The sequence below is a fragment of the Oncorhynchus mykiss genome, chromosome 30, assembly GCF_013265735.2.
Source record: "Oncorhynchus mykiss isolate Arlee chromosome 30, USDA_OmykA_1.1, whole genome shotgun sequence".
NCBI lineage: Eukaryota > Metazoa > Chordata > Actinopteri > Salmoniformes > Salmonidae > Oncorhynchus > Oncorhynchus mykiss.
Genome location: NC_050570.1, coordinates 1,880,001 through 1,906,482, shown reverse-complemented (window position 1 = coordinate 1,906,482; position 26,482 = coordinate 1,880,001). Strand labels below are relative to the sequence as shown.

At 43.1% G+C, this 26,482-nt stretch overlaps 1 protein-coding gene across 1 annotated transcript in view; it reads left to right on the top strand.

The window, feature by feature from the left end:
• Nucleotides 1-26,482, top strand: part of dennd4a (DENN/MADD domain containing 4A) — a 111,591-nt gene that overhangs the window by 66,926 nt on the left and 18,183 nt on the right. The window contains exons 20-28 of the mRNA XM_036968559.1: nucleotides 4,395-4,551; nucleotides 4,777-4,899; nucleotides 7,738-7,848; nucleotides 9,784-11,996; nucleotides 12,236-12,464; nucleotides 18,918-19,009; nucleotides 20,126-20,295; nucleotides 22,379-22,922; nucleotides 24,270-24,390. Of these exons, the coding sequence (XP_036824454.1) occupies nucleotides 4,395-4,551; nucleotides 4,777-4,899; nucleotides 7,738-7,848; nucleotides 9,784-11,996; nucleotides 12,236-12,464; nucleotides 18,918-19,009; nucleotides 20,126-20,295; nucleotides 22,379-22,922; nucleotides 24,270-24,390 (3,760 nt within the window). The remainder of the gene's footprint in view (nucleotides 1-4,394; nucleotides 4,552-4,776; nucleotides 4,900-7,737; nucleotides 7,849-9,783; nucleotides 11,997-12,235; nucleotides 12,465-18,917; nucleotides 19,010-20,125; nucleotides 20,296-22,378; nucleotides 22,923-24,269; nucleotides 24,391-26,482) is intronic.

Genomic DNA, 26,482 nt, shown 5'->3' with positions numbered 1-26,482 from the left:
TAGATAGTTTAATAGATTGATAGATTGATAGTTTAATAGATTGATAGATTGATAGTTTAATAGATTGATAGATTGATAGATAGATAGATTGATAGATAGTTTAATAGATTGATAGTTTAATAGATTAAAAGATTGATAGTTTAATAGATTGATAGTTTAATAGATTGATAGATTGATAGTTTAATAGATTGATAGAGTGATAGATTGATATATTGATAGATAGATAGATAGATAGATAGATAGATAGATAGATAGATAGATAGATAGATAGATAGATAGATAGATAGTTTAATAGATTGATAGATTGATAGTTTAATAGATTGATAGATTGATAGTTTAATAGATTGATAGATTGATAGATAGATAGATTGATAGTTTAATAGATTGATAGTTTAATAGATTGATAGATTGATAGATTGATAGTTTAATAGATTGATAGTTTAATAGATTGATAGTTTAATATATTGATAGTTTAATAGATTGATAGTTTAATCGATTGATAGTTTAATATATTGATAGATTGATAGATTGATGGTTTAATAGATTGATAGATTGATAGTTTAATAGATTGATAGATTGATAGTTTAATAGATTGATAGATTGATAGATTGATAGTTTAATAGATTGATAGTTTAATATATTGATAGATTGATAGATTGATAGTTTAATAGATTGATAGATTGATAGATTGATAGTTTAATAGATTGATATTTTAATATATTGATAGATTGATAGATTGATAGTTTAATAGATTGATAGATTGATAGTTTAATAGATTGATAGATTAATAGATTGATAGATTGATAGTTTAATAGATTAATAGATTGATAGATTGATAGTTTAATAGATTGATAGATAGATAGTTTAATAGATTGATAGATTGATAGTTTAATAGATTGATAGATTAATAGATTGATAGATTGATAGTTTAATAGATTAATAGATTGATAGATTGATAGTTTAATAGATTGATAGATTGATAGTTTAATAGATTAATAGATTGATAGATTGATAGTTTAATAGATTGATAGATTGATAGATTGATAGATTGATAGTTTAATAGATTGATAGATTGATAGTTTAATAGATTGATAGATTGATAGTTTAATAGATTGATAGTTTAATAGATTGATAGTTTAATATATTGATAGATTGATTGATAGTTTAATAGATTGATTGATAGTTTAATAGATTGATAGTTTAATATATTGATAGATTGATTGATAGTTTAATAGATTGATAGATTGATAGATTGATAGATTGATAGATTGATAGTTTAATAGATTGATAGATTGATAGTTTAATAGATTGATAGATTGATAGTTTAATAGATTGATAGTTTAATAGATTGATAGTTTAATAGATTGATAGTTTGATAGATTGATAGTTTAATAGATTGATAGATTGATAGTTTAATAGATTGATAGTTTAATAGATTGATAGTTTAATAGATTGATAGTTTAATAGATTGATAGATTGATAGATTGATAGTTTAATAGATTGATAGATTGATAGATTGATAGTTTAATAGATTGATAGATTGATAGTTTAATAGATTGATATATTGATAGATTGATAGTTTAATAGATTGATAGATTGATAGTTTAATAGATTGATAGATTGATAGTTTAATAGATTGATAGATTGATAGATAGATAGATAGATTGATAGATAGTTTAATAGATTGATAGTTTAATAGATTGATAGTTTAATAGATTGATAGATTGATAGATTGATAGTTTAATAGATTGATAGTTTAATATATTGATAGTTTAATAGATTGATAGTTTAATAGATTGATAGTTTAATATATTGATAGATTGATAGATTGATGGTTTAATAGATTGATAGATTGATAGTTTAATAGATTGATAGATTGATAGATTGATGGTTTAATAGATTGATAGATTGATAGTTTAATAGATTGATAGATTAATAGATTGATAGATTGATAGTTTAATAGATTGATAGATTGATAGATAGATAGTTTAATAGATTGATAGTTTAATAGATTGATAGTTTAATAGATTGATAGATTGATAGATTGATAGATTGATAGATTGATTGATAGTTTAATAGATTGATAGATTGATATATTGATAGATTGATAGATTGATAGATTGATAGATTGATAGATTGATTGATAGTTTAATAGATTGATAGATTGATAGATAGATAGATTGATAGATAGTTTAATAGATTGATAGTTTAATATATTGATAGATTGATAGTTTAATAGATTGATAGTTTAATAGATTGATAGATTGATAGTTTAATAGATTGATAGAGTGATAGATTGATATATTGATAGATAGATAGATATATAGATAGATAGATAGTTTAATAGATTGATAGATTGATAGTTTAATAGATTGATAGATTGATAGTTTAATAGATTGATAGATTGATAGATAGATAGATTGATAGATAGTTTAATAGATTGATAGTTTAATAGATTAAAAGATTGATAGTTTAATAGATTGATAGTTTAATAGATTGATAGATTGATAGTTTAATAGATTGATAGAGTGATAGATTGATATATTGATAGATAGATAGATAGATAGATAGATAGATAGATAGATAGTTTAATAGATTGATAGATTGATAGTTTAATAGATTGATAGATTGATAGTTTAATAGATTGATAGATTGATAGATAGATAGATTGATAGATAGTTTAATAGATTGATAGTTTAATAGATTGATAGTTTAATAGATTGATAGATTGATAGATTGATAGTTTAATAGATTGATAGTTTAATAGATTGATAGTTTAATATATTGATAGTTTAATAGATTGATAGTTTAATCGATTGATAGTTTAATATATTGATAGATTGATAGATTGATGGTTTAATAGATTGATAGATTGATAGTTTAATAGATTGATAGATTGATAGTTTAATAGATTGATAGATTGATAGATTGATAGTTTAATAGATTGATAGTTTAATATATTGATAGATTGATAGATTGATAGTTTAATAGATTGATAGATTGATAGATTGATAGTTTAATAGATTGATATTTTAATATATTGATAGATTGATAGATTGATAGTTTAATAGATTGATAGATTGATAGTTTAATAGATTGATAGATTAATAGATTGATAGATTGATAGTTTAATAGATTAATAGATTGATAGATTGATAGTTTAATAGATTGATAGATTGATAGATTGATAGATTGATAGATTGATAGTTTAATAGATTGATAGATTGATAGTTTAATAGATTGATAGATTGATAGTTTAATAGATTGATAGTTTAATAGATTGATAGTTTAATATATTGATAGATTGATTGATAGTTTAATAGATTGATTGATAGTTTAATAGATTGATAGTTTAATATATTGATAGATTGATTGATAGTTTAATAGATTGATAGATTGATAGATTGATAGATTGATAGATTGATAGTTTAATAGATTGATAGATTGATAGTTTAATAGATTGATAGATTGATAGTTTAATAGATTGATAGTTTAATAGATTGATAGTTTAATAGATTGATAGTTTGATAGATTGATAGTTTAATAGATTGATAGATTGATAGTTTAATAGATTGATAGTTTAATAGATTGATAGTTTAATAGATTGATAGTTTAATAGATTGATAGATTGATAGATTGATAGTTTAATAGATTGATAGATTGATAGATTGATAGTTTAATAGATTGATAGATTGATAGTTTAATAGATTGATATATTGATAGATTGATAGTTTAATAGATTGATAGTTTAATAGATTGATAGATTGATAGTTTAATAGATTGATAGATTGATAGTTTAATAGATTGATAGTTTAATAGATTGATAGTTTAATAGATTGATAGATTGATATATTGATAGATTGATAGATTGATAGTTTAATATATTGATAGATTGATAGTTTAATAGATTGATAGTTTAATAGATTGATAGTTTAATAGATTGATAGATTGATATATTGATAGATTGATAGATTGATAGTTTAATATATTGATAGATTGATAGTTTAATAGATTGATAGTTTAATAGATTGATAGTTTAATAGATTGATAGATTGATAGTTTAATAGATTGATAGATTGATAGTTTAATAGATTGATAGTTTAATAGATTGATAGATTGATAGATTGATAGTTTAATAGATTGATAGATTGATAGTTTAATAGATTGATAGATTGATAGTTTAATAGATTGATAGATTGATAGTTTAATAGATTGATAGTTTAATAGATTGATAGTTTAATAGATTGATAGATTGATATATTGATAGATTGATAGATTGATAGTTTAATATATTGATAGATTGATAGTTTAATAGATTGATAGTTTAATAGATTGATAGTTTAATAGATTGATAGATTGATATATTGATTGATTGATTGGTTGATTGGTTCCAGGCGGTGTTGGAGAGCACGTGGCCGTCCACAGGAAGTAGAGGAGGCTACTTCCTGTGGGCCAAGCTGAGGAACGTGGTCCTGGGGGTAGGACGGTTCAAACAGACGGTCCAGAACCACAACCAGAACCAAACCCAGAGTAGAGACACACAGCTATCAGGTAAGTCCATAACCACAACCAGAACCAAACCCAGAGTAGAGACACACAGCTCTCCTTCCTCTGTATTAGCCCAGACACAGAGTCTGGTCCTGGGGGAAGAGGCTCTCGTTCCTCTGCAATAGCCCAGACACAGAGTCTGGTCCTGGGGGAAGAAGCTCTCCTCCCTCTGTAATAGCCAAACAATACTAAAACTCACACTCTCATCTCTCTGTTCTCTCTCTACAGACTACAGTGATCTGGACACAGTCAGTCATGGCAGTGAAGACAGTACTAACGACTCAGTTGAGCGGGTCTCAATCGATACAGACTTCACTAAGATGGACTCCAGTGATGATGGATCCAGCACAGGTACTTAAAGATGTTACCCCTCCTCTCCCCCCTCCTCCAAGCACAGGTACTTAAAGATGTTACCCCTCCTCTCCCCCCTCCTCCAAGCACAGGTACTTAAAGATGTTACCCCCCCCCCCCCCCTCCAAGCACAGGTACTTAAAGATGTTACCCCTCCTGTCCTTTCATTCCTCTCCCCCCTCCTTCAAGCACAGGTACTTAAAGATGTTACCCCTCCTCTCCCCCCTCCTCCAAGCACAGGTACTTAAAGATGTTACCCCTCCTCTCCTTTCATTCCTCTCCCCCCTCCTCCAAGCACAGGTACCTAAAGATGCTACCCTCCTCTCCTTTCATTCCTCTCCCCCCTCCTCCAAGCACAGGTACTTAAAGATGTTACCCCTCCTCTCCCCCCTCCTCCAAGCACAGGTACTTAAAGATGTTACCCCTCCTCTCCCCCCTCCTCCAAGCACAGGTACTTAAAGATGTTACCCCCCCCCCCCCCTCCAAGCACAGGTACTTAAAGATGTTACCCCCCCCCCCCTCCAAGCACAGGTACTTAAAGATGTTACCCTTCCTGTCCTTTCATTCCTCTCCCCCCTCCTTCAAGCACAGGTACTTAAAGATGTTACCCCCCCTCTCCCCCCTCCTCCAAGCACAGGTACTTAAAGATGTTACCCCTCCTCTCCTTTCATCCCTCTCTCCCCTCATCCCTCTTTCCTTTCCTCCTATACCTAAATCCTCTACGTCTCATCTCCGTTCCTCCTCACCTCTTCTCTCCGTCCTTGTGTGTGATGGGCAGAGTACGTCTTCCTTTTTCACTAACCTTTTTCCCATTACGAGCCGATGTTTACATTGCTCACTCACTCAGTCACTCACTCAGTCACTCACTCACTCTCCCTCTGTGTTCTGTGCTGCACTCTAAGCAGCTATAATGTCTCTGTAGAGGATGGCACGGAGAAGGTAAGATATTTTGTACCAGATGAATCCACTGAGACGAAAATAGGACCCGTTTGATCAACTATTTTCAGGGAGAAAGAGAAAGGAGGTGTTATCCAATAACTCCTCTGCTATCCTGAACAAAAATATCAACGCAACAGGCAATAATTTGAAAAATTGGACTGCGTTATAGTTCATGTAAGGAAATGATGTTCAATGGGGGACATGTCTGGTGAGAATGCAGGCCGTGGAAGAATGTGTTCAGCTTCCAGGAATCATGTTCAGATCCTTGGGACCGTGCATTATCATGCTGAAACAGGATGTGATGGCGGCGGATGAATGGCACGACAATGGGGCCTCAGGATCTCATCACGGTATCTCTGTGTGTGGCCACCGATAAAATACAATTGTGTTAGTTGTCCGTAGCTTATGCCTGCCCATATCATAACCCCACCGCCACCATGGGGCACTCTGTTCACAACGTTGACATCAGCAAACCACTTACCTGCACGATGCCAGAACAACGTTGACACTAGCAAACCACTCACCCGCACGATGCCAGAACAACGGTGACATCAGTAAACCACTTACCCGCACGATGCCAGAACAACGGTGACATCAGTAAACCACTCACCCGCACGATGCCAGATCAACGTTGACACCAGCAAACCTCTCACCCTCACGATGCCAGAACAACGGTGACATCAGTAAACCACTTACCTGCACGATGCCAGAACAACGTTGACACTAGCAAACCACTCACCCGCACGATGCCAGATCAACGTTGACACCAGCAAACCTCTCACCCTCACGATGCCAGAACAACGATGACATCAGTAAACCACTTACCTGCACGATGCCAGATCAACGTTGACACCAGCAAACCTCTCACCCTCACGATGCCAGAACAACAGTGACATCAGTAAACCACTTACCTGCACGATGCCAGATCAACGTTGACACCAGCAAACCTCTCACCCTCACGATGCCAGAACAACGTTGACATCAGCAAACCTCTCACCCTCACGATGCCAGAACAACGTTGACATCAGCAAACCGCTTACCCGCACGATGCCAAAAATGATTTAGTTGTGCAAACCCACAGTTTCATCAACTGTCCGGGTGGCTGGTCTCAGACGATCCCGCAGGTGAAGAAGCCGGATGTGGAGGTCCTGGGCTGGCCATGGATATACGTGGTCTGTGGTGAGGCCGGTTGGACGCACTACCAAATTCTCTAAAACGACATTGGAGGCAACTTATGGTAGAGAAATGAACATTAAATTCTCTGTCAACAGCTCTGGTGGACATTCCTGCAGTCAGCATTCCAATTGCACGCTCCCTCAAAACTTGAGACATCTGTGGCATTGTGTTGTGTGACAAAACTTCACATTTTAGAGTGGCCTTTTATTGCCCCCCAGCACAAGGTGCACCTGTGTAATGATCATGCTGTTTAATCAGCTTCTTGATATGCCACACCTGGCAGGTGGATGGATTATCTTGGCATAGGAGAAATGTTCACTAACAGGGATTTAAACAAATTTGTGCACAGAATTTGATAGAAATAAGCTTTTTGTGTGTATGGAACATTTCTGGGATCTTTTATTTCAGCTCATGAAACATGGGACCAACACTTTACCTGTTGCGTTTATACTTTTGTTCAGTATATTTCCTCAACGTTTGTGCCTCATCCACACTGGTTCTTAATACAGGTTTGTTTCTGTTGTTCTCTCTGTATAAATAAACTTGAAACGTACGCTCGGTGTTCAAAACATTAGGAACACCTGTTCGTTCCATGACACAGACTGACCAGGTGAATCCACTTCAATCAGTGTAGAGTCCATGCCCTGACACAACTCAATATTAGGACAAGTGTTCTTAATGTTTTGTACACTCAGTCTCTGTCTGTCTGTCTGTCTGTTTCAGGGGGCCAATCAGACCAAGGCTATGACTCTCTATCTAAGGAGGAGGAGAGGATGGTGGGAAGGGACAGCGACAGAACACCACTAGCGCAGGAGAAGTCAGAGAGGGAGTCTTGTAAGTTTAAACATGTCTACTACTCAAGACTACTGAATGGTTCATACCAGGGTTGGGGTCAATGTCATTTCAATTCAGAAAGTAAACCAAATTCTACATTTTCTTCATTGGAAAACATTGAGAAGATAATTGCGATTTCTATGTACGTTCTGAATTGACTGAATTGAAATGGAATTGTCCCATATTAACCAGCCGTATTGGGATGAAAAACAGCTCAAAAATAATTACCTCAGTGTTACATTTTATATTGCAGTTATTCTCCTAATCTGACTGAGCACTGATGTAAAATAACTCCTTTCTGGTCTCTGAGGACAGAATTGAATATTACTGACAGAGTGAAATGAATCCTCTGCCCTGGTTGTTACATCACAGCACAGTGTGTGGGTGGAATAAGAATGTCTTGTCTTCAACACATCTCCCATCCTCTCTGTCCTCTCTGTATGCTGTTAAATTTAGATGGCGACAAGATAGATAATCAACTGATTGATTGGATGTGTGTTATGTAACTGGGATGTATCTTATATTTGATTACAAGTGTAGAACATTTTTCCTGATTTCTGTTCTGTTCTGTTGTTGGTTTTTTTCAATCTGTTTAACGATTTTTTTTTGTGTTGTTCTTGAGTTTGAAGTATAACGTTCAGAGATTATTTTTTTTACAGAGATATCTTATCTCCTCTTGAGATGGAACGGTCCACATGGATGGAATCTAGGGCCACTAGTATTAATAGTTTATATGATTGATATTCCAAATTCCAAACACTAACTTCATGTTCAAACTTCTCCTCTGGACTTTTCACTAAAACAATGTTTGAATTACCATACCTGATCCGGAAGTCAAAGGCTCGGTGAGGACGTTTAGTATCGCCAGCAGCATACCACCCTGAATACCACTGCTGGCTTGCTTCTGAAGCTAAGAATGATGTATTACGGATTCCCATTAGTTCCTGCCAAGGCAGCAGCTACTCTTCCTGGGGTTTATTATGGATCCCCATTAGTTCCTGCCAAGGCAGCAGCTACTCTTCCTGGGGTTTATTATGTATCCCCATTAGTTCCTGTCAAGGCAGCAGCTACTCTTCCTGGGGTTTATTAAGGATCCCCATTAGTTCCTGCCAAGGCAGCAGCTACTCTTCCTGGGGTTTATTATGGATCCCCATCAGTTCCTGCCACGGCAGCAGCTACTCTTCCTGGGGTTTATTACGGATCCCCATTAGTTCCTGCCAAGGCAGCAGCTACTCTTCCTGGGGTTTATTATGGATCCCCATTAGTTCCTGCCAAGGCAGCAGCTACTCTTCCTGGGGTTTATTACGGATCCCCATTAGTTCCTGCCAAGGAAGCAGCTACTCTCCCTGGGGTTTATTACGGATCCCCATCAGTTCCTGCCAAGGCAGCAGCTACTCTTCCTGGGGTTTATTACGGATCCCCATCAGTTCCTGCCAAGGCAGCAGCTACTCTTCCTGGGGTTTATTACGGATCCCCATTAGTTCCTGCCAAGGCAGCAGCTACTCTTCCTGGGGTTTATTACGGATCCCCATTAGTTCCTGCCAAGGCAGCAGCTACTCTTCCTGGGGTTTATTACAGATCACGATTAGTTCCTGCCAAGGCAGCAGCTACTCTTCCTGGGGTCTATTATGTATCCTCATTAGTTCCTGCCAAAGCAGCAGCTACTCTTCCTGGGGTTTATTATGGACCCCATTAGTTCCTGCCACAGCAGCAGCTACTCTTCCTGAGGTTCATTATGTATCCCCATTAGTTCCTGTCAAGGCAGCAGCTACTCTTCCTGAGGTTCATTATGGATCCCCATTTGTTCCTGCCAAAGCAGCGGCTACTCTTCCTGGGGGTTATTATGGATCCCCATTAGTTCCTGCCAAGGCAGCAGCTACTCTTCCTGGGGTCCAGCAAAATTAAGGCAGTTAATACAATTTGTTGTGTCTTTAGGTCCTCTGACTAGACAGGACCACACCACCAGCCCTGGTGACTCCAAAACTCCCTGTGGTACCAGACCAAAGAACCGGAGGCTGAGGCCCAACTCCCTGGACCTGACCGGAGGACAGGGGACTCTCAGGACCATCACACTCAACTTCACCTCCACCACCATGCAGGTCCGAGGCCCTGCTCCAAAACGCCCCCCGCCTCCGAACTGCAAACCTGGGAAGGCTGAGGCCAGTCAGGCGGTGCCTACCCAGAACCAGAAGAGATTGGATGGGGGAGAGGGGGAGGAAGTAGAAGGCAGTAAGGACAGACAGACACCTGCCAAAGAGGTGGAAAGGAGGAGTGTGAACATCAGTGTTGGAGACACTGAAAGGCCTGTAACCCACAGTGTTAGTGGAGATGGGGTTGTAACCCACAGTGTTAGTGGAGATGGGGTTGTAACCCACAGTGTTAGTGGAGATGGGGTTGTAACCCACAGTGTTAGTGGAGATGGAGATGGGGTTGTAACCCACAGTGTTAGTGGAGATGGGGTTGTAACCCACAGTGTTAGTGGAGATGGAGATGGGGTTGTAACCCACAGTGTTAGTGGAGATGGGGTTGTAACCCACAGTGTTAGTGGAGATGGGGTTGTAACCCACAGTGTTAGTGGAGATGGGGTTGTAACCCACAGTGTTAGTGGAGATGGGGTTGTAACCCACAGTGTTAGTGGAGATGGGGTTGTAACCCACAGTGTTAGTGGAGATGGGGTTGTAACCCACAGTGTTAGTGGAGATGGAGACGGGGTTGTAACCCACAGTGTTAGTGGAGATGGGGCAGTAACCCACAGTGTTAGTGGAGATGGGGTTGTAACCCACAGTGTTAGTGGAGATGGGGTTGTAACCCACAGTGTTAGTGGAGATGGAGACGGGGTTGTAACCCACAGTGTTAGTGGAGATGGGGCAGTAACCCACAGTGTTAGTGGAGATGGGGTTGTAACCCACAGTGTTAGTGGAGATGGGGTTGTAACCCACAGTGTTAGTGGAGATGGGGTTGTAACCCACAGTGTTAGTGGAGATGGGGACGGGGTTGTAACCCACAGTGTTAGTGGAGATGGGGTTGTAACCCACAGTGTTAGTGGAGATGGGGCTGTAACCCACAGTGTTAGTGGAGATGGGGACGGGGTTGTAACCCACAGTGTTAGTGGAGATGGGGTTGTAACCCACAGTGTTAGTGGAGATGGGGCAGTAACCCACAGTGTTAGTGGAGATGGGGTTGTAACCCACAGTGTTAGTGGAGATGGGGTTGTAACCCACAGTGTTAGTGGAGATGGGGTTGTAACCCACAGTGTTAGTGGAGATGGGGCTGTAACCCACAGTGTTAGTGGAGATGGGGTTGTAACCCACAGTGTTAGTGGAGATGGAGATGGGGCTGTAACCCACAGTGTTAGTGGAGATGGTGTTGTAACCCACAGTGTTAGTGGAGATGGGGTTGTAACCCACAGTGTTAGTGGAGATGGGATTGTAACCCACAGTGTTAGTGGAGATGGGGTTGTAACCCACAGTGTTAGTGGAGATGGGATTGTAACCCACAGTGTTAGTGGAGATGGGATTGTAACCCACAGTGTTAGTGGAGACGGGGTTGTAACCCACAGTGTTAGTGGAGATGGAGACGGGCCTGCAGATTGCAGTGTCTCCAAACAGAACAGTGTAAGAAACAGCAGTGAAACCGTGGGCGGAGCCGTGAAGAGGACAAGTATCGTTGAGACTGGCTTCGACCCTCTGTCCATTATAGCAGCTGAGATGGAGACAGAGGGTGATGGGGACAGTAGCAGTACCTCCACAGCCCGCCGGGACCTGGCAGAAGAGATAGAGATGTACATGAAGGTTCTGAGCCCTCTGAGCAGCAGGACCGCCAGCGTGGACCTTCAGAACCCATCCAGCCCGCTACTCCACGCCACCTCCACCCCATCTGAACACTCCTCCCGCCGACCTCGGCCCCTCAGCCTGACCCACTCCCCCTGTACCTCCCCCCGACCACCTCCTCCCTTGCTTCGTGCCAACTCACACCTCCCCCTCTCCAGGCCCAAAGAACGTCTCCGTCCCTCCTCCCTGGTCTCCCCCTCCTCCCCAACTCTCAGTCTGGACATGTTTAAGAGCAGCTTCCTGTCAGCAGGGAAGGGGGTGGCTGAGAAGGCCAGCAGGCTCTACTCCCGCCTGTCATCACAGACATCACTCTCACAGGTATGTACGTCCATCCCTCTAATGGAAGACATTGTCCGGGATCCAACGCAGATTAACAACATGTGCATAGCAATAGACATTTTTTTTTAAAAGATCACATTCCCTCAATGCTGGAGACGTCTGCTCAATCTGAAATGACCTTTTATAAAAGTTCAAATCGTTTGTTGAAACCTGATCATTGTCAAGATGCCATTTTGGGTACTGTGCACTATTTGAAAATGAACCCTCTTCTCCCACAGGATGTGAACTGCGACCAGATCAGCGTGTCATCAATGACCTCAGTGGACCCAGAATGCACCTCTCTGTTGGAGGAGGGCTCTGTCCTGGACCCTGAAGGTTTCACCTCCTCCTACGCCTCGCCCCAGCACGACAGCATCGCGTGCCTGAGGAGGAGCCCAGCCAGGGGACGCCTCGTCTCTCAGAGCCCCACCTCGCCCTGCAAGGTGTTCCGCCACAACTCCTTCTCTAGTGCGTAAAGTAGTCCCGCCTCATTCTCACTCTGTGTCTAAGTTTGCTAGTTGCTAGTTTCAGCGGCTTTTGAGTTTGACATAAGTTAACCGAATGAAAATTGTTAATTCCTCACCAAAAATAGTATTTTTATTACGTTTTAGTATTGCAACAATTTTAAGAATGTTATATAATATTAAACATCAATTACAAAAAATTAGAAAGATTTTTTTAAGGCTTTCAAAAAACTATGTTTCAGAAAAATTAGAACCAAAAATATTGCAAGGGCAGTGCTTGATGCATAACTACAGACCCGGGTTTGATCCCAGGCTGTGTCACAAACGGCCGTGACCGAGAATCGCATAGGGCGAAGCAGAATTGGTCAAGCATCGTCCGGGTAAGGAGAGGGTATTGGCCGGGGTGGGGGGGGGGTGGGGGGGGGGGGGGGGGGGGCTTTACTTGGCTCATCATTCTCTTGTGGCGGGCCGGAAGCCTGCAAGCTGACTTCGGTTGTCAGTTGAACTGTGTTTCCTCCGACTCATTGGTGCAGTTGGCTTCCGGGTTAAGCAGGTGGGTGTTAAGAACCACGGTTTGGCAGGTCATGTTTTGGTGGACGCATGACTCGACAATCGCCTCTCCCGAGCCCGTTGGGGAGGTGCAGCGATGAGACAAGATCATAATTGAAAAAGGGGGGTAAAATACAAGAAATACAACAAAAAATGATTGCAGTTTTGAAACTTCCGTAACTGCGGTTGACTGTGGTATTTTCGATGTGGTAATTGCAGAAGAACTTCAGTTGAACTGCAGTTAAACTGCTAAATTTACAAAGTCCTTGAAGTATACTGCAGTTATACTGCATTCTAAGTACATTTACACAACAGTGTACTGCAGTTATACTGCATTCTAAGTACATTTACACAACAGTGTACTGCAGTTATACTGCATTCTAAGTACATTTACACAACAGTGTACTGCAGTTATACTGCATTCTAAGTACATTTACACAACAGTGTACTGCAGTTATAATGCATTCTAAGTACATTTACACAACAGTGTACTTCAGTTATAATGCATTCTAAGTACATTTACACAACAGTGTACTGCAGTTATAATGCATTCTAAGTACATTTACACAACAGTGTACTGCAGTTATACTGCACTCTAAGTACATTTACACAACAGTGTACTGCAGTTATACTGCATTCCAAGTACATTTACACAACAGTGTACTGCAGTTATACTGCATTCTAAGTACATTTACACAACAGTGTACTGCAGTTATACTGCATTCTAAGTACATTTACACAACAGTGTACTGCAGTTATAATGCATTCTAAGTACATTTACACAACAGTGTACTTCAGTTATAATGCATTCTAAGTACATTTACACAACAGTGTACTGCAGTTATACTGCACTCTAAGTACATTTACACAACAGTGTACTGCAGTTATACTGCATTCCAAGTACATTTACACAACAGTGTACTGCAGTTATACTGCATTCTAAGTACATTTACACAACAGTGTACTGCAGTTATACTGCATTCTAAGTACATTTACACAACAGTGTACTGCAGTTATAATGCATTCTAAGTACATTTACACAACAGTGTACTGCAGTTATACTGCATTCTGAGTACATTTACACAACAGTGTACTGCAGTTATACTGCATTCTGAGTACATTTACACAACAGTGTACTGCAGTTATACTGCATTCTAAGTACATTTACACAACAGTGTACTGCAGTTATACTGCATTCTAAGTACATTTACACAACAGTGTACTGCAGTTATAATGCATTCTAAGTACATTTACACAACAGTGTACTGCAGTTATAATGCATTCTAAGTACATTTACACAACAGTGTACTGCAGTTATACTGCATTCTAAGTACATTTACACAACAGTGTACTGCAGTTATAATGCATTCTAAGTACATTTACACAACAGTGTACTTCAGTTATAATGCATTCTAAGTACATTTACACAACAGTGTACTGCAGTTATACTGCACTCTAAGTACATTTACACAACAGTGTACTGCAGTTATACTGCATTCCAAGTACATTTACACAACAGTGTACTGCAGTTATACTGCATTCTAAGTACATTTACACAACAGTGTACTGCAGTTATACTGCATTCTAAGTACATTTACACAACAGTGTACTGCAGTTATACTGCATTCTGAGTACATTTACACAACAGTGTACTGCAGTTATACTGCATTCTAAGTACATTTACACAACAGTGTACTGCAGTTATACTGCATTCTAAGTACATTTACACAACAGTGTACTGCAGTTATACTGCATTCTAAGTACATTTACACAACAGTGTACTGCAGTTATACTGCATTCTGAGTACATTTACACAACAGTGTACTGCAGTTATACTGTATTCTGAGTACATTTACACAACAGTGTACTGCAGTTATACTGCATTCTAAGTACATTTACACAACAGTGTACTGCAGTTATACTGCATTCTAAGTACATTTACACAACAGTGTACTGCAGTTATAATGCATTCTAAGTACATTTACACAACAGTGTACTGCAGTTATAATGCATTCTAAGTACATTTACACAACAGTGTACTGCAGTTATACTGCATTCTAAGTACATTTACACAACAGTGTACTGCAGTTATAATGCATTCTAAGTACATTTACACAACAGTGTACTTCAGTTATAATGCATTCTAAGTACATTTACACAACAGTGTACTGCAGTTATACTGCACTCTAAGTACATTTACACAACAGTGTACTGCAGTTATACTGCATTCCAAGTACATTTACACAACAGTGTACTGCAGTTATACTGCATTCTAAGTACATTTACACAACAGTGTACTGCAGTTATACTGCATTCTAAGTACATTTACACAACAGTGTACTGCAGTTATACTGCATTCTGAGTACATTTACACAACAGTGTACTGCAGTTATACTGCATTCTAAGTACATTTACACAACAGTGTACTGCAGTTATACTGCATTCTAAGTACATTTACACAACAGTGTACTGCAGTTATACTGCATTCTAAGTACATTTACACAACAGTGTACTGCAGTTATACTGCATTCTGAGTACATTTACACAACAGTGTACTGCAGTTATACTGTATTCTGAGTACATTTACACAACAGTGTACTGCAGTTATACTGCATTCTAAGTACATTTACACAACAGTGTACTGCAGTTATACTGCATTCTAAGTACATTTACACAACAGTGTACTGCAGTTATACTGCATTCTGAGTACATTTACACAACAGTGTACTGCAGTTATACTGTATTCTGAGTACATTTACACAACAGTGTACTGCAGTTATACTGCATTCTGAGTACATTTACACAACAGTGTACTGCAGTTATACTGCATTCTAAGTACATTTACACAACAGTGTACTGCAGTTATACTGCATTATAAGTACATTTACACAACAGTGTACTGCAGTTATACTGCATTCTGTGTACATTTACACAACAGTGTACTGCAGTTATACTGCACTCTAAGTACATTTACACAACAGTGTACTGCAGTTATACTGCATTCTGAGTACATTTACACAACAGTGTACTGCAGTTATACTGCATTCTGAGTACATTTACACAACAGTGTACTGCAGTTATACTGCATTCTGAGTACATTTACACAACAGTGTACTGCAGTTATACTGCATTCTGACTGCAATCTGTTTTTTCATAAAGGAAGCAATTGAATAATGAAACTTTTGAGTGTTTAATGTTTTGTAAAGTCGTGCTGAATGTGATTGGCTGATGGTAACTCTATGTATTTCTGTACTGAATGTGATTGGCTGATGGTAACTCTATGTATTTCTGTACTGAATGTGATTGGCTGATGGTAACTATATGTATTTCTGTACTGAATGTGATTGGCTGATGGTAACTCTATGTATTTCTGTACTGAATGTACAGTATTATGTATGTATTTTGTAAAGTCGTGCCAGTAAACCATTTCTACTTGTTGCAGTTCTTCATTGGTTACGCATCAGAATAGTTATGTTTGATTTAAATGTAGTAAGTCAGTAGGAGGAGGATGACTTAGTGATGGGGCTGGGTAAGAGGAGGGTGACTTAGTGATGGGGCTGGGTAAGAGGAGGGTGACTTAGTGATGGGGCTGGGTAAGAGGAGGATGACTTAGTGATGGGGCTGGGTAAGAGGAGGGTGACTTAGTGATGGGGCTGGGTTAGAGGAGGGTGACTTAGTGATGGGGCTGGGTAAGAGGAGGGTGACTTAGTGATGGGGCTGGGTAAGAGGAGGATGACTTAGTGGGGCTGGGTAAGAGGAGGGTGACTTAGTGATGGGGCTGGGTAAGAGGAGGGTGACTTAGTGATGGGGCTGGGTAAGAGGAGGGTGACTTAGTGATGGGGCTGGGTAAGAGGAGGGTGACTTAGTGATGAGGCTGGGTAAGAGGAGGGTGACTTAGTGATGGGGCTGGGTAAGAGGAGGGTGACTTAGTGATGGGGCTGGGTAAGAGGAGGGTGACTTAGTGATGGGGCTGGGTAAGAGGAGGGTGACTTAGTGATGGGGCTGGGTAAGAGGAGGGTGACTTAGTGATGGGGCTGGGTAAGAGGAGGGTGACTTAGTGATGGGGCTGGGTAAGAGGAGGGTGACTTAGTGATGGGGCTGGGTAAGAGGAGGGTGACTTAGTGATGGGGCTGGGTAAGAGGAGGGTGACTTAGTGATGGGGCTGGGTAAGAGGAGGGTGACTTAGTGATGGGGCTGGGTAAGAGGAGGGTGACTTAGTGATGGGGCTGGGTAAGAGGAGGGTGACTTAGTGATGGGGCTGGGTAAGAGGAGGGTGACTTAGTGATGGGGCTGGGTAAGAGGAGGGTGACTTAGTGATGGGGCTGGGTAAGAGGAGGGTGACTTAGTGATGGGGCTGGGTAGGAGGAGGATGACTTAGTGATGGGGCTGGGTAAGAGGAGGGTGACTTAGTGATGGGGCTGGGTAAGAGGAGGGTGACTTAGTGATGGGGCTGGGTAAGAGGAGGGTGACTTAGTGATGGGGCTGGGTAAGAGGAGGGTGACTTAGTGATGGGGCTGGGTAAGAGGAGGGTGACTTAGTGATGGGGCTGGGTAAGAGGAGGGTGACTTAGTGATGGGGCTGGGTAAGAGGAGGGTGACTTAGTGATGGGGCTGGGTAAGAGGAGGGTGACTTAGTGATGGGGCTGGGTAAGAGGAGGGTGACTTAGTGATGGGGCTGGGTAAGAGGAGGGTGACTTAGTGATGGGGCTGGGTAAGAGGAGGGTGACTTAGTGATGGGGCTGGGTAAGAGGAGGGTGACTTAGTGATGAGGCTGGGTAAGAGGAGGGTGACTTAGTGATGGGGCTGGGTAAGAGGAGGGTGACTTAGTGATGGGGCTGGGTAAGAGGAGGGTGACTTAGTGATGGGGCTGGGTAAGAGGAGGGTGACTTAGCGATGGGGCTGGGTAAGAGGAGGGTGACTTAGCGATGGGGCTGGGTAAGAGGAGGATGACTTAGTGATGGGGCTGGGTAAGAGGAGGATGACTTAGTGATGGGGCTGGGTAAGAGGAGGGTGACTTAGTGATGGGGCTGGGTAAGAGGAGGGTGACTTAGTGATGGGGCTGGGTAAGAGGAGGGTGACTTAGTGATGGGGCTGGGTAAGAGGAGGGTGACTTAGTGATGGGGCTGGGTAAGAGGAGGGTGACTTAGTGATGGGGCTGGGTAAGAGGAGGGTGACTTAGTGATGGGGCTGGGTAAGAGGAGGGTGACTTAGTGATGGGGCTGGGTAAGAGGAGGGTGACTTAGTGATGGGGCTGGGTAAGAGGAGGGTGACTTAGTGATGGGGCTGGGTAAGAGGAGGACGACTTAGTGATGGGGCTGGGTAAGAGGAGGGTGACTTAGTGATGGGGCTGGGTAAGAGGAGGGTGACTTAGTGATGGGGCTGGGTAAGAGGAGGGTGACTTAGTGATGTAGAGTGATGGGGCTGGGTAAGAGGAGGGTGACTTAGTGATGGGGCTGGGTTAGAGGAGGGTGACTTAGTGATGGGGCTGGGTAAGAGGAGGGTGACTTAGTGATGGGGCTGGGTAAGAGGAGGGTGACTTAGTGATGGGGCTGGGTAAGAGGAGGGTGACTTAGTGATGGGGCTGGGTAAGAGGAGGGCTGATGGTAGCTCTATGCATTTCTGTACTGAATGGCTGATGGTAGCTCTATGTATTTCTGTACTGAATGGCTGATAGTAGCTCTATGTATTTCTGTACTGAATGGGCTGATGACAACTCTATGTATTTCTGTACTGAATGTGATTGGCTGATGGTAACTCTATGTATTTCTGTATTGATTGTGATTGGCTGATGGTAACTCTATGTATTTCTGTACTGAATGTGATTGGCTGATGGTAACTCTATGTATTTCTGTACTGAATGTGATTGGCTGATGGTAACTCTATGTACCGGTATGTCCTGTTATTCTCAGGTGGTTTGGCTCCTCCATCTAGAGGTCCCCAGACTCCAGACTCTTCTCCTGATGCCTCCCGCTTCTACCTCCGTCACCACTACACTACTGAGGTCAGTGTTATAGCCTGTTATAGACTCTTATGGACTGTTATAGACTGTTATAGCCTCTTCCTTCTCAGTCACCACTACACTACTGAGGTCAGAGTTATAGACTGTTATAGCCTGTTATAGCCTGTTATAGCCTGTTATAGACTCTTATGGACTGTTATAGCCTGTTATAGCCTCTTCCACCTCAGTCACCACTACACTACCGAGGTCAGTGTTGTAGACTGTTATAGACTGTTATAGCCTGTTATAGCCTCTTCCTTCTCAGTCACCACTACACTACTGAGGTCAGTGTTATAGACTGTTATAGACTGTTATAGACTGTTATAGCCTCTTCCTTCTCAGTCACCACTACACTACTGAGGTCAGTGTTATAGCCTGTTATAGCCTGTTATAGACTGTTATAGCCTGTTATAGCCTCTTCCTTCTCAGTCACCACTACACTACTGAGGTCAGAGTTATAGACTGTTATAGACTGTTATAGCCTGTTATAGCCTCTTCCTTCTCAGTCACCACTACACTACTGAGGTCAGAGTTATAGACTGTTATAGACTGTTAAAGCCTGTTATAGCCTCTTCCTTCTCAGTCACCACTACACTACTGAGGTCAGAGTTATAGACTGTTATAGACTGTTATAGCCTGTTATAGCCTCTTCCACCTCAGTCACCACTACACTACTGAGTTCAATGTTATAGCCTGTTATAGACTGTTATAGCCTCTTCCTTCTCAGTCACCACTACACTACTGAGGTCAGTGTTATAGCCTGTTATAGCCTGTTATAGACTGTTATAGCCTGTTATAGCCTCTTCCTTCTCAGTCACATCTACACTACCGAGGTCAGTGTTATAGCCTGTTATAGCCTGTTATATCCTGTGATAGCCTCTTCCTTCTCAGTCACCACTACACTACTGAGGTCAGTGTTATAGCCTGTTATAGCCTGTTATAGCCTCTTCCTTCTCAGTCACATCTACACTACCGAGGTCAGTGTTATAGCCTGTTATAGCCTGTTATAGCCTGTTTTAGCCTCTTCCTTCTCAGTCACCACTACACTACCTAGCTCAGTAGTTGCAGTCAATCAACTGGTCAGTTAGTCAACCGTATCTGGGTCTCTTACGTCTCTAGGTGTTGATGTCTAGCTGCTGTCGCTGTCAGACATGTGACTGTCTGGTGTATGATGAAGAGATCATGGCAGGATGGACGGCTGATGACTCCAACCTCAACACCACCTGTCCCTTCTGTGGCTCTTCCTTCCTGCCCTTCCTTACTGTACACATCAGGGACCTGAGACACAGGTGATAACACACTACGACACACACACACACACTACGACACACCCACACACCCACACACACACTACGAAACACCCACACACACACTACGACACACACACACACACACACACTACGACACACCCACACACACACACTACGAAACACCCACACACACACTACGACACACCCACACACACACACTACGACACACACGCTACGACACACCCACACACACTCTACGACACACCCACACACACACTACGACACACCCACACACACACTACGACACACACACACACTACGACACACCCACACACACTACGACACACCCACACACACACTACGACACACCCACACACACTACGACATACACACACTACGACACGACACACACACACACACACACTACGACACACACACACACACACTACGACACACACACACACACACTACGACACACCCACACACACACTACGACACACCCACACACACTACGACATACACACACTACGACACGAAACACACACTACGACACACCCACGCACACACTACGACACACCCAAACACACTACGACACAACACACACACACACACTACGACACACACACACACACTACGACATACACACACTACGAGACGACACACACACACACACTATGACACACACACACACTACAACACACCCACACACACACTACGACACACCCACACACACACTACGACACACCCACACACACTACGACATACACACACTACGAGACGACACACACACACACACACACTATGACACACACACACACACTACGACACACACACACTATGACACACCCACACATACTACGACACACACGTACACACACTATGACATACACACTCTACGACACACCCACAAACACACACTACAACACACACTACAACACACACACTACGACACGCACACTACGACACACACACACACACACAGTACGACACATTATGCTGACTGACAGGCCTTACTTCCCAACAACGCAAAGAGAACAAATACACAATGACTAAAGATAACTTGGCTATATACACGGGATATCAGTACCAAGTCGATGTGCTGGGGTACAAGATAATTGAGGTATATATGGGGAGGGGTAAAGTGACTAGACAACAGGATAGATAATAGACAGTAACAGCAGCGTATGTGATAGTAAAATATCAAAATCCAACCTGACAGTGTTTGAGAGGATCTGCAGAGGAGAATGAGAGAAACTCCCCAAATACAGGTGTGCCAAGCTTGTAGCGTCATATTCAAGAAGACTCGATGCTGAAATTGCTGCCAAACGTGCTTCAACAAAGTACTGAGTAAAGGGTCTGAATACTTAAAGTTATGGGGTATTGTGATGTCATTATGGGGTATTGTGATGTCATTATGGGGTATTGTGTGTTGATTGATGAGGGGGGGGGGGGGGACGATTTAATGTAATGTAACAAAATGCAAGGGTCAAGGGCAGGCAGAGGTCAGCAGTCCAGAGCATAGTCCAAAAGGTACAGAACGGCAGGTAGGTTCAGGGTCAGGGCAGGTAGGCTCAGGGTCAGGGCAGGTAGGCTCAGGGTCAGGGCAGGTAGGTTCAGGGTCAGGGCAGGTAGGCTCAGGGTCAGGGCAGGTAGGCTCAGGGTCAGGGCAGGTAGGCTCAGGGTCAGGGCAGGTAGGCTCAGGGTCAGGGCAGGTAGGTTCAGGGTCAGGGCAGGTAGGCTCAGGGTCAGGGCAGGTAGGCTCAGGGTCAGGGCTGGTAGGCTCAGGTTCAGGGCAGGTAGGTTCAGGGTCAGGGCAGGTAGGCTCAGGGTCAGGGCAGGCAGAATGGTCAAAAACTGGGAAAACTAGAAAACCGGGACTAGAGAAAGACAGGGGAACGGGAAAAAACGCTGGTAGGCTTGACGAAACAAAACGAACTGGCAACAGACAGAGAACACAGGTATAAATACACTGGGGATAATGGAGAAGATGGGTGACACCTGGAGGGGAGTGGAGACAAGGACAGGTGAAACAGATCAGGGCGTGACAAAAAAGTATTTTAACTTAAGTACTTTCCACCACTGGTACACACAACTCAGATCCCGTACATGTTTGTCTCTTTAGGACCAGTGACGAGAGTCACCAACCTTTAGGAGAGGACACGGCTGCCTCAGCCAACCCTGAGACTGCAGCTGGAGCACTGACACCCCAGTCAACCACAGCTCCAGCAGCAGAGCAACAGGACACTGAGGGTGTAGCTGGGTGTCCACAGGACCCTGTCCCAGGCACAACTTCAGATCCAATCTCAGCCCCATCTCCAACCTCAGCCCCACCTCCAACCTCTCCCCCACCTCCAGCCTCTCCCCCATCCCCTGCCTCAACTACAACTCGTAGTTCCCCAGTGAGTAGTTCTCCAACCCCAACCCCATCCCCATCTCCCCCAGCCCCGGTGACGGTTCCCTACCTGAGTCCCTTGGTTCTGTGGAAAGAGCTAGAGTCTCTGCTGGGTAATGAGGGGGACCAGGTGATCAGTTCTCCCAGCATCGTGGACCAGCACCCTATCGTATTCTGGAACCTGGTGTGGTGCTACCGCAGACTGGAACTCCCCTCTCATCTGCCCGGTCTCATACTGACCTCACAGCACTGCAGCCAGGGACACGTATCGCAGGTAGGTACACTACACTGAACGTACCCATAAATTACACTACTCTGAATGTACCCATAAATTACACTACACTGAACGTACCCATAAATTACACTACTCTGAACGTACCCATAAATTACACTACTCTGAATGTACCCATAAATTACACTACTCTGAATGTACCCGTATGTTAAACTACACTGAACGTGAACGTACGTTATTTATACATTGTCCCTTTAAACAGGGACCTATGGCTTTTGTTGTTGTTCCTAGGGAGTTTGTTGTTGTTCCTAGGGCGTTTGTTGTTGTTCCTAGGGCGTTTGTTGTTGTTCCTAGGGAGTTTGTTGTTGTTCCTATGGCGTTTGTTGTTGTTCCTAGGGAGTTTGTTGTTGTTCCTAGGGCGTTTGTTGTTGTTCCTAGGGAGTTTGTTGTTGTTCCTATGGCGTTTGTTGTTGTTCCTAGGGAGTTTGTTGTTGTTCCTAGGGCGTTTGTTGTTGTTCCTAGGGAGTTTGTTGTTGTTCCTAGGGCGTTTGTTGTTGTTCCTAGGGCGTTTGTTGTTGTTCCTATGGCGTTTGTTGTTGTTCCTAGGGAGTTTGTTGTTGTTCCTAGGGCATTTGTTGTTGGACCTAGGGCGTTTGTTGTTGGATCTAGGGCGTTTGTTGTTGTTCCTAGGGCGTTTGTTGTTGTTCCTAGGGAGTTTGTTGTTGTTCCTAGGGCGTTTGTTGTTGTTCCTAGGGCGTTTGTTGTTGTTCCTAGGGAGTTTGTTGTTGTTCCTATGGCGTTTGTTGTTGTTCCTAGGGAGTTTGTTGTTGTTCCTAGGGCGTTTGTTGTTGTTCCTAGGGAGTTTGTTGTTGTTCCTATGGCGTTTGTTGTTGTTCCTAGGGAGTTTGTTGTTGTTCCTAGGGCGTTTGTTGTTGTTCCTAGGGCGTTTGTTGTTGTTCCTAGGGAGTTTGTTGTTGTTCCTAGGGCGTTTGTTGTTGTTCCTAGGGAGTTTGTTGTTGTTCCTAGGGCGTTTGTTGTTGGACCTAGGGCGTTTGTTGTTGGGCCTAGGGCGTTTGTTGTTGTTCCTAGGGCGTTTGTTGTTGTTCCTAGGGCGTTTGTTGTTGCACCTAGGGCGTTTGTTGTTGTACCTAGGGCGTTTGTTGTTGGACCTAGGGCGTTTGTTGTTGGACCTAGGGCGTTTGTTGTTGGACCTAGGGCGTTTGTTGTTGGACCTAGGGCGTTTGTTGTTGGACCTAGGGCGTTTGTTGTTGGACCTAGGGCGACTTACAGAACGCGTATGAGTTGTCTTTTACATGGTCCTTCAAGCCGGATCGGAGCAGTTGTCATTGAAACAGAAGAGACAGTGATATGTGTTCTCTCTCCTGTCAGGTCCCAGCCCAGAGCGTGTCTTCAGAGGACAGTAAACATGTCCTGGTTCGCATCCTGTGGGACAACCCGTCACTCCACCAGGACTCTGTCCAGGCCCTATACATGCTCTGGCACGCACACTGTAAGTCATCACAATGGATCGGATTTATAAAGTGATTTTCCAAACTTTGTAAATGTGTAGTTGAATCACTGTGACAGTGATAGGAAACATGGTAAGTGGGGATATTACTTCCTGTTCTCTCTAGTCTAATCACTGTGACAGTGATAGGAGACATGGTAAGTGGGGACATTACTTCCTGTTCCTGTAGCAGATCTGTGAAACTGCCTGAATTGTTGATCTTTTTTTTTTTTAATTTAATTTGAGCCCTTTTCTCCCCAATTTCGTGGTATCCAGTTGTTTTAGAAGCTACTATATTGTCTCATCGCTACAACTCCCGTACGGGCTCAGGGGAGATGAAGGTTGAAAGTCATGCGTCCTCCGATACACAACCCAACCAAGCCGCACTGCTTCTTAACACAGCACGCATCCAACCCGGGAAGCCAGCCGCACCAATGTGTTGGAGGAAACACCGTGCACCTGGCGACCTTGGTTAGCGTGCACAGGAGTCGCTGGTGCGCGATGAGACAAGGATATCCCTACCGGCCAAGCCTTCCCTAACCCGGACGAGGCTAGGCCAATTGTGCGTCGCATCACGGACCTCCCGGTCTTTTTCAATAGCATGATGGGTGTAAATGCCCCCCTCAGTCTGAGCTGAAGCCATGTGATTGAGTAGTCTCAGTCTGAGCTGAATCAGGTGGAAAGGGTACTTGCTTGGCAAGAAGCGTGACGTTCTTTACACTCTTGCTCCTGTCCCTGTCTCTCTGTAGAGTCTGACCCCTCCTGTCCCTGTCTCTCTGTAGAGTCTGACCCCTCCTGTCTCTATGTAGAGTCTGACCCCCCCTGTCTCTCTGTAGAGTCTGACCCCTCCTGTCTCTCTGTAGAGTCTGACCCCTCCTGTCCCTGTCTCTCTGTAAAGTCTGACCCCTCCTGTCTCTCTGTAGAGTCTGACCCCTCCTGTCTCTCTGTAGAGTCTAACCCCTCCTGTCTCTCTGTAGAGTCTGACCCCTCCTGTCTCTCTGTAGAGTCTGACCCCCCCTGTCTCTCTGTTGAGTCTGACCCCTCCTGTCTCTATGTAGAGTCTGACCCCCCCTGTCTCTCTGTAGAGTCTGACCCCTCCTGTCTCTCTGTAGAGTCTAACCCCTCCTGTCTCTCTGTAGAGTCTGACCCCTCCTGTCTCTCTGTAGAGTCTGACCCCTCCTGTCTCTGTCCCTGTCTCTCTGTAGAGTCTGACCCCACCTGTCTCTCTATAGAGTCTGACCCCCCCTGTCTCTCTGTAGAGTCTGACCCCTCCTGTCTCTCTGTAGAGTCTAACCCCTCCTGTCTCTCTGTAGAGTCTGACCCCTCCTGTCTCTCTGTAGAGTCTGACCCCTCCTGTCTCTGTCCCTGTCTCTCTGTAGAGTCTGACCCCACCTGTCTCTCTATAGAGTCTGACCCCCCCTGTCTCTCTGTAGAGTCTGACCCCTCCTGTCTCTCTGTAGAGTCTGACCCCCCCCTGTCTCTCTGTAGAGTCTGACCCCTCCTGTCCCTGTCTCTCTGTAGAGTCTGACCCCTCCTGCCCCTGTCTCTCTGTAGAGTCTAACCCCTCCTGTCTCGCTGTAGAGTCTAACCCCTCCTGTCTCTCTGTAGAGTCTGACCCCCCCTGTCTCTCTGTAGAGTCTGACCCCTCCTGTCCCTGTCTCTCTGTAGCGTCTGACCCCTCCTGTCTCTCTGTAGAGTCTGACCCCTCCTGTCTCTCTGTAGAGTCTGACCCCTCCTGTCCCTGTCTCTCTGTAGAGTTTGACCCCTCCTGTCCCTGTCTCTCTGTAGAGTCTGACCCCTCCTGTCCCTGTCTCTCTGTAGAGTCTGACCCCTCCTGTCCCTGTATCTCTGTAGAGTCTGACCCCTCCTGTCTCTCTGTAGAGTCTAACCCCTCCTGTCTCACTGTAGAGTCTAACCCCTCCTGTCTCTCTGTAGAGTCTGACCCCTCCTGTCTCTATGTAGAGTCTGACCCCTCCTGTCCCTGTATCTCTGTAGAGTCTGACCCCTCCTGTCTCTCTGTAGAGTCTAACCCCTCCTGTCTCACTGTAGAGTCTAACCCCTCCTGTCTCTCTGTAGAGTCTGACCCCTCCTGTCT